Here is a 14,046-nt window from a genome sequence, read left to right as displayed (position 1 = left end):
CATTAAAACTTAAAAGCCAAAATATGCAGAAATTAAACCTGAATGAAGTGACCATCAAAAATCAATCCCTTTGTATTTGGTTAAACAGAGTTACAATACTCAGTAATATATCCAGGTATATGAAAGAAAATTCCATTCTTACCCTCTGCATATTAACCAAAGCCCTGCTGCACAAAGTTGAATTATCCTTATGTTAGCACATGTAATAACAAATGGAGGATCCAGAATCATGGGCCTAACACAGGTCAATTCCTCTTCAGATCTAATGAGAATTTTGCACATAGAATGCAATGATAGGTGATAAACTTAGCCACCTTTTTTTTGAAAACAGCAACACAGCCACACAGAAGAGGGGAAAAACAAAGTACCCAATTACCTTTCCTCTCCTCTTCAGATATGTCATGGATCTTCTGGTTCACAAACTCTGCATAGGAGGCAGCATACCACACCTGGAGCAAACACGTAAGGCAAAAAGACATTTTCTTAAATGAGCCCAGAGTAAAGGGGAATTAACTGGAGGCTTGAAGTCTCATTCCTTGGCGCATCTCAGCTGAGCTAGTAACTCTTATTGCTCCTCTAACCTTGATAATAACCCCTGTTGAGTTCAGCGTGTCCCCACTGGGGAGTAAAACAGAACTGCTTACATAATGCACCTGTTTAATTTTAAGGTACAGTTTCCTAATATGAGTCTTCATCTCACATATTGTTACCTCTAAAAAGAAGTAAGATTACTCTTGCTAGATCTGTCTATATGATCTTAAAGAATTCCAATACAGAACTTGTATGTGTATTTGAGCATGGGTGTGTGTAGCCGGTGAAGACTCATTTAAAATTTGCCTAAGCTGTTTGAATCAATGTGGTCCTACTTCTGGGGGGGCGGGGCGCACACCTGTTAGGCTTCAACAGTCTGGTTCCCACTTCATTTAGAAAATAGAAATTTAAGAAGTTCACAGAGGAAGAAATTACAGTAAGCAAGACAGAAAATTGCTATAGGGTCTAAGCATGCTTATCGCAGTGGCAAAAATTACACTCCTGACCCGCGGATGGAGCCATTTGTGGACATGTATTATTCTCCAAGAACCTCAGTACGAGGACAAATATTTCTGGTTAAAGGGAAACCAACAGCTCATTAACAACACCAGTCTCTCTATCTGTCAAGCAATGCAAGAGTTCCCACAGCTTCTGCTAAATGATCCTCCCAGCTCCATCCTTACATGCAACTGATTACCTACACCAATGATGAAAATGTGATCTAGCTGAACGAAAGAAAACATGATGGGGCTGAAGAAACTCACTTTCCATTATTAGCCTGATTTTAACCCCAAATGACACATCTAATGAATGGAATGAGATTAATGGTCTGTCTATACATAAGTTTTAACTAAAGTTTGATTTAAAACTGTTTTAGTTAAACAGTTGGAAAACTGATATAATGCAGGCTTCTAGTCAAGTCAAATCAAAGGTGAGAGGTGAGGCTAGTGTGGTTGAGGCAAGCCAGCTTCTATAGACAAAAGCACACAAGGAATGGACGTGACTAGTATCATGTCCAGACATCTCTGAGTCCCCAGCCTGAACAATCAGGTACCATTTACAGCTGGGTCAACAGGAGACAGCTTTCAACACAACCCAACACCAGTGTCGAACTCACACCTCTCAGCACAGGGGGGTGCACACAGACACCTTTATTGCTTTTGTAATGAATCCTCTGGCTTCTACTGACACATCTTAAATGATTAGGTATAAATTTAAGGTGAAATAAGAAATGGTTCCACTTAAAATAAAAAGTGTCTACATGGGTTTATGTACTGGTGTAAATAAACCTAATGAAATTCCTGTGCTTGGACAGAAGAAACCCAGAAAACGCCAGACAAAAGCAATGTGAGTTTTCGTTACTCTTCCAGTCATCAAACTCGACGTTTATAATTAAAGTTGTCTTTCTCAATTGCCCCAGTCTGAGCACACCTGAATTAAAAAAGTAATTCACAAGTAAGTCACAATGTGCTTAATCAGAAGCATCAAAAGCTAGATTCCTAACGTCCTGTCTAAGCTTCAAAAGTCACAAGAAAGCAGGCTGAAGTAAGAGATCACATTCATGTACAGATCACTGTTACAGAGGCAGCTAGTCAAATTCATGTAAGTGTGGGGCTAATGAGAGAAGAAAGACAGCTATAAGTGGTTGAAGGTCAAGTTAGGATATAAACAATGGAGTATAAGAAATGGCTGCTACAAGTAGAAAGTAGGAGACAGATCTTTACATACTTTTTTGTCAGACTTCCTCATTAAGGGTCTGATCCAAAGCCTGCTAGTTAAACAAGAGTCTTTCAACTAAGTTCAAAATACTTGATTCAGACCCCAATATGCATTATCAAGGCAGATTGCTCTCATTATCCCAGAACAATAAACCCAAATGGATAAAGGTCTTGTCTATTCCATAATTACAACCAAGTCAAGGAACATGATGGCAGTACAGCTTAAATCTTTAGTGTAGGTGGGATCACAGCTATGCTGGGCATTTGGAATATGTTGTACAATTCAATTTACATGTTTTCTCACAGTAAAGATGAACCACAAAGTGTAAACAATTACATACTTTGAGTTCCTGTTTGGGCTCTACGTTCTTAATCGTTGTATAGTAAATGTGATGGCCATACTGGTAGGCCACCAGGTTCTGTTCCAGGTGGTTTTGGGCTGGCCGCACAAACATCATCCAATTACACAGAGCCTCACTGGACAGTTCAAACCACAGGTCCTCCTGTAAATCCCGGTCTTTTCTGTCACCTTTATCAAGAGACACCTTAGGCACAAGGAGAGGAAAAATCAAAACACAGTAGTTAATGTTCTGCAATGGTTACATAATACAGGAACGAGAGCCTTTAACAATCTGTTCCAACAACTACAGCTTCTCCAAGGAGGTACTGCAGCAAGAGCCAAGATTTTCACTCTGTCAGTAGGACAGGGTGTCTGTGTTGAGCCCCTACTTTTCTTTGAGATTCATACTACCTGGTGTTGAGATATAGATAAGTCACAACACAATAATATCAGGAGGCCTACCAGGAATGCTTTGTATCTGCTTGTAGCTACCTAGGTGGTTCTCTGGCTGTACAATTTTGGGAACTGCAGCGCTGGCATAAGATAAGAATGCCAGAAGAATACTGTCAATAAAGTCAACACTGTGGATTTAAATACATGAAACAGACTAGACACTTGGACTCTCTCTCTCCCTCACACACACACACACACATGCACGACTAACCTTTAAATGTATGTAGCAGTCTTTCAGTTCAGTTTGTCTGACGAGAGGTCCCTCCACAGGGCCAAACTGCGTGCGCTTGGGAATGCGTCTTTTAGAAAATACTCCCCCCAAGAACCTGTCTATGTAGAGCACCAGAGGGAGGCTGGCTCTTGCTCTGGTCAGCACTGGCCGGTTTGGGATTGGGTGTAGGGGTCCATGTTTTGGACACACTGAGGGATGTGCGTTATTACACTCTTCGCACCCTGCGACACAAAGTCAAAAGAGAACATGACTATGAGCCATAAATTCCCTTCTACCAGCACAGGAAAGACACTTAGGCACAAGATATTATCTCCCTGTCATACCTGCCAGAAACAGCCTTAGGTACTACAGCACTCAGGGCAATGGGCTGTTTCTACTTTGAAAGATAGAGGGCTTTCATCTTTAAACAAAATATATAAACAAAGTTTCCTGCTCTGCTTCTAAAGAAACAGTGCACTTGCCTCCAGAAGGCAACTCAAAGGCTCCAGCTAATGCACGCGCTAGCTGTTCAAATTTAGAGAGGGTAAGCTGGCATTAGCATACATGTTTCTGAATGCAATTCGGGGTGCAGGTTATGATAACTGAAGACACAAATAGTCTGCTTACCAAGTGACTGAATAGAAAACCCAAATGAACAGGGACAGGAAGAGGCCTATATGCTAAACGCTTCCACTTATGCTTACACAGATCATTGGGATCAAAAGGTCTTGGCGGATCTGGATCCCATTCATCCATGTCGGTGTCATCCCCGTCTTCTTCATCCTCTTCCTCCTCCTCCTCTTCTTCCTCCTTTGTTTCCATTTGGGTCTGAAGAGGTGCCAAAGGATCAGAACCATCCACTGCCTCCATAGGAGGTAACACCTGGTTATGCACCGGTAACGATGCCTGAGGAAAGAAGTCAAAACACAAAGTTAGGTCAATCTTCCAATCACAGTGGATGTATGCTTACCACCACACAATCATCTCAGTTACAACGGCAAAAAAATGAAGTTCTTGCTAGTCTACTCTATACTTTGTTTCCTTTGGTAAACAAGCAAAGTGAGGGAGAGTGAAACCACAGTTTGTGACTGTTGATGTCCTGTGCCCTGCAATGTTTCACGGCTGATGCTGTGTTGACCCTTGCTGGGAAGGGCTCTGTGACGATACCAACCCTACCAGAGAAAATAGTGACTTTTCAGAAGGATACATCAAGTCAAAGAAATTCTGAATCCTCACAGAGGGTCTTTGCAATTAAACAAATCTCTCTCCCCATTTATGTCTGAAGAACTTATCTAGGGGCTCAGTCCTCTATTTTATTAATTGTGAGCACTGAATATTTTGACCAATGATTTTGCCCTACTACCATAAAAAAGTGAAAACAACCCACCAAGCACACATACAGAAATTAATAAGGCAGGAGATAATTAAAATCAAACACCTATAATATTGGATATGGAAGACAGCTATGGGATTTCAGAACGTGTGTGTAATTTTACCTTGCCCCTGTGTAGAAAGCAAAGGTAAATGCTATACAAAGTATATAAATACCCCACATCCCAAACAGGTATCTCAGGAAAAAGAATAAGAAATATTATAAAAGGTAAAACGTGTCTTAGCAGGGGACTAACAAAAAGACCAGAGGATGCTGGCCATATATAGCAGTAGGAATTACCTTTTGCTAAATTTAAGATTCCAGATCTTGAAGAAACACCTTCAAGTGGTTATGTATGAGAAAAGAGTTCAAAGAATAGGTTTCACTGCATGTTACACAAATCATCTTCCCTAAAATCCCCACATTAGATGGTGAGACTGTAATACACTTTCAAAACCTGCACTAAAACTTTTTGCATTTCTTTGCATATCACTTTGCATATCACTCAAACATATTTGATCATCTGTTTCAATGGAGCAATGAAATGAGAGCATGGTTATATTTAAAAGACAAGAGTGCCTAGCAACTTACTCTATCTGCTTGTGGACCCTGCTCCAGAGCCATTTGCTGTGGGGATTCGGCAACGTTGCCGAGCACGGAGAGGTTGGTGGGATTCATGCTCTGAGCAGCAGCAGGCAAGAGCACAGTTACCTAAAATTATAGGCACTCATTTTAGCACTGCGTCATTTCCATCAGTCATTTACATATGGGCAGTGCCCTGCATGCAAAGTTTCCTGGAACCCTATGCTACACAAAAAAGTGCACTTAAAAAAAAAATTATGGTCTTGAACAAAGCTCCACACACTCCAGATTTCAGAGGAAAAGGGGATGTGGAGCTTTCACTCCACACTGAAATATTGCTGCTTTGGAATTTTTCATCTCCAGTTTTTAGTTTTAACTTTCGGATTAAAACTATACCAGAGACAAGAGGGTTTAATGCCCTTAGCCGGTTGATTCCTGTTAAGACTAATGAACTGGGGACTTTGGTTTTACTTTGGTTCCTCCCATATCTATACTTTTCCCTCTCTTTCAGTTTTCCATTGCAAAAAATAATACATCTCCTCTGTTTTTCTCTCTCTTTCTTTTTCTAAAACCTACCAGTGATAAAAATAAGGATTACAGGATTACACTTGCGCAATTATGCACCAGAAACTCAGGGAATTTTAAAGTTATTTTTATCTATTTCCCCATGCGGTCACATCTGTAACATTAGTTCCCAGTATTACTCCTTGTTATAGTAGCAAAATCTTAATTTACAGTATTGTGTGTATTGATTTACTTCAACCATAGCACATTGTAGCAGGTTAATGTATCTGAGGTAACATTACCAGAAATGATCCGTCTTTACTTTTGAGTCCTGAATTCTATTATCTATAGAATCGATAATTCTATTCTTCTGCATGTTTGCATCCCGGGCACCATTGAGCTATCTGGATTTTCACCTTTCTTAACCCGTAAAATTGCAGTAGTGTTGGCTTTTGCATATAATTGCATAAGCAGTTTTCACACTGAGACAAACCTTTGTCCACCTATAGAAAGCTTTGGGAAGGCTAAATAATAATCAAATAAAACACGCACACACACAAAAGTATGCAATCAGGGGGTGACAGAACAGGAGACCCACCCTCCACATAATAGCGTCAGTCTTCTATCTCTAGTTCTGCTTTAGAAAGCAGCCCAGGCTCCACTGTGGACAAGTTGGGCACAAGTGAATGGAAGTACTGGCTGCTATATTAGTGACTGGTAAATTAGGCCAGCTCCCCAGGTGCTTGGGAAATACAGGCTCAGGGAACTAAACCTATTTTAATATACAAATTCCTAATAATTTGGAGTTGGTTGTTGTTTTTGGTTTAATTGATGCAATTTATGAGACTGCTTTATCATGATGGCTGCAGAAGACTGTGGGGAACAGCACTGACTAGGAAACAGCCAGAACAACAGCTGAAGTGCACTGTCTGGTATTGCTATTCCTAATGCCAAATGGCAATGTAAAAGGCATCATTATTTAACTGCAGGCCTCCAGAACAGCCATCAACGAGAACCTCATATAAAGCTTGTGTCTGTATATATCACAGTAGCACCTCCTACATATATCAGACTTCAAAACATAAATGTACTGTACATAATTGATTATTGTTTTAACAACAATGTTAATTCAGGGATTTCTTACAGGAAATGTCTACATAAAAAATCCGCAAAAGCAGCAGCTGCCCTAATGATATGACAACAATTCACAAACAAACTAGAAATCCCTGCCTTGGAAATGCTGTGGGTGCTGGTGTGAGATGAACCTTTGATAGAAGGGCTGGGGACACAGAGATAAAGCATTTAGGCCCTAGGTGGCATGTCCTGTCATTATCAAGAGATACCGCACATGTGATGACAGAAGCCAGCACTCTCTGCTGGTGTTTTAAGTACATAACTTGCGCAGTGTGCATAAGGGTTAGGATCTTAAGTTTGATCCCATGTTTACTGTTAAAAGGCTGCTAAAAAGGCACTGATTTAAGAGGCAGGAGTACATGTGAGCTTCACTTTTTTTTTTAAACATGAATCTAGTCTAGTGAGAACTGCCTAATGGACAACTCAGAACACTGAAGCTTTCTAAGCACAACAGGGACAGAGACCAACACAGCAAGCTCCCCTCACATTGACCTCTGCCAATGTGACTCAACTCCAATTTGAAGGGTTTTCTTCTAATATACAGAAGTTTATTTTCTGTGTCTATTCAATCTTTCTTCACTCCACTGAGAACGTCAAGAGGATTACAAATTAGTATCAATGTTAAAGCTCGCTTCTATATTATGGAACAAATTGAGACCAACCATTTTCACTTCACACAGACCACTAAACACCTAGCAAATGATGATGATGATTTAAGGTCACTACCAACCAGAGATGAGTTTGAACCAGTGACCTAGAAATGAAAGGATCCATATTTTCTTAACATTTCCTCAACATCTCATCTCTACAGACATATTAGATACAATAAAGAACAATTCCCTGCAACCCACTCTATATTTTCTTCTTCATCATCTAGACTTCACAACCACAGTCCTTAATTCCATGCTGCTTCTACTTAATTCCACGTGTGTGTGCAAGTCAAGGACATCTGTGATATGGGTATAAGACCTGGGAGCCAGTCACTAAGGTTTTTAAAGAGTTTTAGAGCCCAATTGAAAAGTTTCGGTCTACTGGCAACAGTGAACTCCAATTCACTCCAATTCACTTTCATGGCTTTTGGATGAGACCCTATATGAAGACCCTCACATAACCTGTAATTATGTTAAAAAACCCAAGAAACTGACAGATAGGTTTCAAAGGACACAATATTTATCAAGTTAGGGAAAAAGAGAATCAGGATTTTAGTAACAAAATTCCTTTAAAGCTCAAAATTAAACACTCATTGTTAAAATGTTTTTTCCCCAATCATAAACACGTCGGACAAGGTAGCCCTAGTTTATTACTCCAGGATTGGCTGCTTGTGATCATTGTGCTGCTGGTGACTAATTGAGAGAGAACACGATCTGCTTTGGACAAATCTCAAAGTCTTATAATTGAATATACACCCATAAGTGTCTCTTTACACTGCTTCTCAGTTTCCTTATTATTAAGATTTAATAGAAAAAGGTGCTTCTTACCTGCTGTGTTGTGGCATCTTGCTGGACGTAAGCCACTTGGGACGGATCTGTAAACAGAGTCTAGACAAAGTGAAAAAGGCTTATCAAACTGGCCTCAGGATAGTTTATTCCCAGCTCACACAAGATGAATTACTCTCCTGCTGAGAAGCAACCTATACAAGAATTATTGAGTTTGTGAAGTTTCTAAAATGCTTATTGCCATGGCAGCTGTGTTCAACTTACCCCAATGAGCCTATATATAGAGAAATTAAAATGACACTCTAGTGACTTTTCCATAAAAGAATACTGATCTCTCATTTATCTAGCACCTTTCATCTTCATACCGAAAGGGCTTTAAAGGCTTTATTGATGTTATGTATAGAAGTCACTTTGCCCGTTTTAAAATGCAATCCTTCTAGGATGAAATACAACAGTTATTTGATGGTGCTCAGTAACATTACATTACTGCTGATGGCACAAAGTAAACAATGCTGTATTCAATTGAAAACTGCTGGGAAAAAGAAGACGCATCAGACATCAAACCAATCTCGCACTGAATTTGCCATGAAATCTTTCAAGACTACAAGTGGCCAGGATGGCAGTTTTTAATCTAAAAACTGAGAGATGATACCTCCAGCATTGTTTCCATAATACAGAGAGCCACCCACTGAATCACCATCCCCACTTCTTGCAGAATCTGGATGGGATCCATAGCCCACAGGCTGTGAAATTATATATTTAGTAGTTGGGAGCTATATGCTGTATAGAGAACATGGAGCAGAACACAATGCCAGCATTGAGCCATGTATCAAATACAGGCCTTTTATAGTATAGCTATTAACCCTGCAACATCAGCAAAGGGCTGACTAACTGCTCTTGATGAAATCTATTCTCTCAATATTATTACATACAGACAGAGAGAGATACATACATGCACATACACATTCATGCACTTCATATAAATATAGACTGCTGGGGCAGCAGTTATTAGCTATAAAAATTTAACAATTACGCAAGATAAAAGGCATTCCTCTAAAAACAATAGTTTTATCTGACCAAAAACTGCAAGATTAAATCCAATGCTTTCTTGAGGCCCTCTGAAAAGAAGTGTCATACAAGTGCAGAGTGTATTGTTATTATCATCATTAATTTCAAGAACTAGCTGTGCAAATAAAGGAACCTGCTTCCAGAAAAAGCATAGATTAAGTAGCACTTCTTCCCATTCCTAAATATTCATGGCCTAAAGCTTTTAGCATTTTATGGAAGGTAAGTGATGTGCAGGATCTATAATAATCATCAGCATTTTAAGAATGCCTTTGATTCAATTACAGGCCAACTGAACCAAAGTGAAATTGCCAGACCAGCATCCCTTGAAGCCTCATCATCTCTGGATTGCCACATTTATTTCAAATAAACATTATGAACTCCCTATTTAACAAGGGCTACGTGGTTACGCCCAGCTAATACACGTTTCCCTCGCCAACCGCTGGGGTTAGGCTCCTAAAAGTTCCTGTGGTTAGCAAAACCATGGTTGGCAAGACAAAAGGCTTATGGGAAAAATGGCAGGTGGCAGGCTAATGTGTAGCCACGGAAAACCATGGTTACTCACAACTGTATATTGTGGTAGCCAAAATGGTATATAGAATATTAAGTGTGGATACTCAAAACCATGGTTGGCAAGAGAAACCTGTAATCGTTGCACGAGCAGTCCAGGAATTTTTTGGAGTGTATTGGGGATATTTTTTTGATACAACTGACAGACAGGGCAAGTAGGGGAAAGCTCTTCTTGATTTGTTGCTCACAAACAGGGGAGGCCTTTGTTGAGAATGTGAAGGTGTAAGGCAACTTGTGTAACAGTGACCATGAAATGATAGAGTTCAAGATCCTAAGGGGAAAAAAGAAAGAGAACAGCAGAATAAAGAAAATGAACTTTCAGAAAAGGAAACTTTAGCTAACTCAGGGAACTGGTGGGCAGGATTCCCTGGGAAGCAAGTGTGAGGGGTAGGGGGTCCAGGTGAGTTGGCCAGGTGAGGGGGACCTATAAAGGGCATAGGAGCAATGTGACAGAAGAATGGGAAGTGGAACAGGAGGCCAAACTAGCTAGACAGCAATCTCTTCAATGAGCTGAAACTCAAAAATGAATCCTACAAAAAACTTGTTCATAGTACTAGGGAAAAGTATAAAAATATTGCATTGCCATGTAGGGAGAAACTTGGAAAAGCCAAGACATTATCTGAGATGCCACTGGCAAAGGACATAAAAGATCATAAAAAGGGATTCTACAAGTATGTCAAAAGTAAGAGGAAGACCAAAGAAATCACAATTTTCTCACAGACAGCAGAAGGCAATCTAGTTTACAGTTGATGCAGAGAAGGCTAAAGTATTTAATGCCTCTTTCACTTCAGTCTTCACAAATAGGACAGTTATCAGATGACAAGTACATTTGGCAGGAGAGAGGGAAGGAGGACAAACAGCCTAGAGTAATGGCAGAACAGGTTAGGGATTACTTAGAGAAGCTAGATGCTTTCAGTCCAAAAGGACTAGATGGGATGCACTCTAGCGTAAAGAAAGAATTGACTGAAGTAATTTCAGAGCCATTAGCTGTCCTCTTTGAGAAATTGTGGAGGTTGGGTGAAGTCCCAGATGATTGGAAAAGGGCAAATATAGTGCCCAGTTTTATGAACGGGAAGGAGGAATTACAGACCAGTCAGCCTGACCTCAGTACCTGGAAAGATCATGAAGTAGATCCTCAAGGAATCTATTGTGAAGCACCGAGAGAACAAAGTGATCAGGAACAGTCAGCATGGAGTCACCAAGCAAGTTGTGCCTGACCAACCTGATTCCCTTCTATGATAAGGTGACAGGCTCTGTGAATTGGAGGCAGAGTAGTAGATGTGATATACCTTGGCTTTAGCAGAATTTTGAGAGTGTCCCACTGTAACGTGGATATTACGGGTGTGCAAAATGGGCCCTATATGATTCAGATTTGGCCCAAATCAGGCACACTGATTCGATTTGTTGATTCGGATCACTTTCCCTGATTTGATTCAGCTAAATCCGAATCTGAAGATTCAACACTGATTCAGAGAATCAGCGATTCGGACACAGACACAGCTTTAAAAGACTGTTCTACATACCTAGAGGTACCAGCATGGCTTGTGATCACTGCGATGCGGGGGTGCATGGAGCATCCCACAGGATTGCAGGAGGGCCCTCCACATGCTCAGCGGTGAACCCGGAAGTGGACTGGAAGTACTTCTGGTCCACTTCCAGGTCTGCTGGGGAGCACGCTGGGCACCACCCCCCTGTGACCCAGGACGTACCAGTCACCAAGCTAGGGGACCGTCTCACAGCGCGCTCCCTGCCGGATCCAGAAGTGGACCAAAAATGCTTCTGGTTCACTTCCAGGTCTGCTGCCAAGCACGCTGAGGAGCCCCCAGTGCTTCTGTGGGACACTACGTGTGCCCCAGCATCGCAGCACTCATGAGCTGCCTGTTACCTAGAGGTATGTAGAAAAAAAATTTAAAGCTGTTTCTATGTCCGAATCTCCAAATCTTTCCAAATCGATTCAGAGGGTTCCGATTCAATTTGTAGAGATTAAAGGGTCCTCGGATTCGATTTGGATTTGGAGATTCGGCCACCAAATTGGGCTGAATCTCTGCTGAATCGAATCAGGGAATGTAGCTTTGCACAGCCCTAGTGGATATATAACTGGTTTTGTCATCATGCTCAACAAGTAGTCATCAATGGCTCAATGTCTAGCTGAGAGAAGGTATTAAGTGGAGTTCTCCAGAGGTCTATCCTAGGTCTAGTACTGTTTAACATCTTCATTAATGGTTTGGATGACAGTATTGATTGAGTGCATGCTTAGTGAATTTGAAGATGACATCAAGTTGGATGGAGTCATAGACACTTTGGAGGGTAGGGCTAAGATCCAGAATGACCTGGGCAAACTGGAAGAATGGCCTGCAATCAATTAGATCAGATTCAACAAGGACAAGTGAAAAGTCCTGAACTTGAGATGGAATAATTGCATACAGAAATACAGACTGGGGAATGAATGGCTAAGATGCGGTACTAGAGAGAAGGATGTAGGGGTTATAGTGGACCATAACCTGAATATAAATCAACAGTTGCAAAAAAAAAAAAAAAAGTCAACAGCATCCTGGATTGCATCTTGCAAACAAAGGGAAGTGATCCTTCCTCTCTATTCAGCATCGATGAGACCTCACCTGGAGTACTCTGTCCAGTTTTGGGCCCCACCCTTCAAGAAGGATGTGGACAAATGAGAGAGACCAGCACAGAGTGACAAAAATGTTTAGGGGTCTGGGAGGCAAGACTTATGAGGAAAGGCTGAAAGAACTAGGGTTATTTAGTCTGAAGAAGAGAAGACTGAATGGGGATTTGATAGCAGTCTTCAAATATCTGGAGGGTGATTATACAGGGGATGGAGATGGGTTTTTCCTCAGTGGCCTTAGGGGAGAGGACTAGGAGCAATGGCCTCTAGCTGCAGCAAAGGAAATGAAGGTTGAATTTCAGGAAGAACTCTCCAACTATGAGGGTGGTCACAGCTTGGGAACAGGAATTTCCATCCTTGGAAATTTTCAAGAGCAGGCTGAACAGATGTTTAGCTAGGACAATCCTGTCTTGAGCAGGGGGCTGAACTAGATGACCTTGTGAGGTCCCTTCCAGCCCTGTTTGCCTCTGATCCTATAATCACAATGCTTCAAAAGTAGAGGGCTTTAATCTTGAACAAATATTTTTCCCTTTAGAGTCTGCACAGGGGGGAAGGGACTGGATACACAACTGCACATGCCTGCGTGGCTTCAACAGGGTGGATGTAAACAAGCGTGTGCTCCGAAGTGTCCACTGAGGTGTAGGAGGTGCCATCTGCTGTATAGACCACCTGCTGTGGAGGACGGTCCTGATCATCACTGTACACAATCTGTGCCACTGTTCCACCTTCCGGGACAAAGTGCACCTGGAAGAGAAACATAAGATAAGACACTTAAATACATATTTATAGACTCATGCCTATGTCTGAGCATCCATGAACACAGACAATGAAAAAACCTCTCGAGTCCAAATGAAATTTGGATCAGAAAGTCTAAGCTAAATATAAGCAAGGTAGAAACCTGGATATAAAAACCATTACCGTTTTTCCTTTTCACCCTGCATGTTAACTAGACATGTAGTTATTTGGGGCCTTCCTTGCAACTAGTTCTTAAATCATTCTTCTCCATTTTGAAATTTGCAAAACACAACTAATCTATACATGAAATGTTAATATAGCTTTCTGAATTTTTATTAGTTCATCCAGTTAGCCTTATATTTGGTTAATAATTATTTAGTTCTTATTTGCTGAATGGCTAATAATTATTAACTTTGTAGATATGCTTCCAGTAATATCATTGCATCTCTGATAAGTGTTTGATTGTTTCCCTGTAACATGCACATGGAGTATTAGTAGAAAATATGGCCGTTTAATTAAGAAAAATATAATCAAAAGTATTAAATGATGGGTCCTAAGATTGCTAAAGAAATACATCTCCAGGATAGCAGTTCAAATCTAACTAGGGTGATAATGAACAAAAATTGTTATCTTCCCCCTAGCTGTTCAGCAGCCCATCTGCAATGAGCTGGTATTCTCAGGCTGATTGCCAACTAAAAAATATTCACTTCTAGAATTAAATGTTCAGCACTTGGGTAAACTGGGCCACTTAAATACAAATCTAACTGTAAGT

The 14,046-nt window shown here is 40.8% G+C and overlaps 1 protein-coding gene across 6 annotated transcripts in view; it reads right to left on the bottom strand.

The window, feature by feature from the left end:
• PRDM10 (PR/SET domain 10) overlaps positions 1–14,046 on the bottom strand; it is a 69,564-nt gene that overhangs the window by 38,116 nt on the left and 17,402 nt on the right. For 5 of the 6 annotated variants that reach the window (XM_014600891.3, XM_019490126.2, XM_019490127.2 and 2 more), the window contains 7 exons: positions 13,119–13,283; positions 8,324–8,383; positions 5,217–5,336; positions 3,958–4,159; positions 3,254–3,495; positions 2,591–2,794; positions 377–449 (listed from right to left, as the gene is read on the bottom strand). In XM_014600891.3, the coding sequence (XP_014456377.1) occupies positions 377–449; positions 2,591–2,794; positions 3,254–3,495; positions 3,958–4,159; positions 5,217–5,336; positions 8,324–8,383; positions 13,119–13,283 (1,066 nt within the window). The remainder of the gene's footprint in view (positions 1–376; positions 450–2,590; positions 2,795–3,253; positions 3,496–3,957; positions 4,160–5,216; positions 5,337–8,323; positions 8,384–13,118; positions 13,284–14,046) is intronic. The other variant, XM_059719711.1, reaches the window with a different exon arrangement.

This window comes from Alligator mississippiensis, chromosome 16, assembly GCF_030867095.1.
Source record: "Alligator mississippiensis isolate rAllMis1 chromosome 16, rAllMis1, whole genome shotgun sequence".
NCBI classification, from domain to species: Eukaryota; Metazoa; Chordata; order Crocodylia; family Alligatoridae; genus Alligator; species Alligator mississippiensis.
Note: the sequence above shows the minus strand (reverse complement) of the source record. Positions and strands in the feature narration are given on the sequence as shown.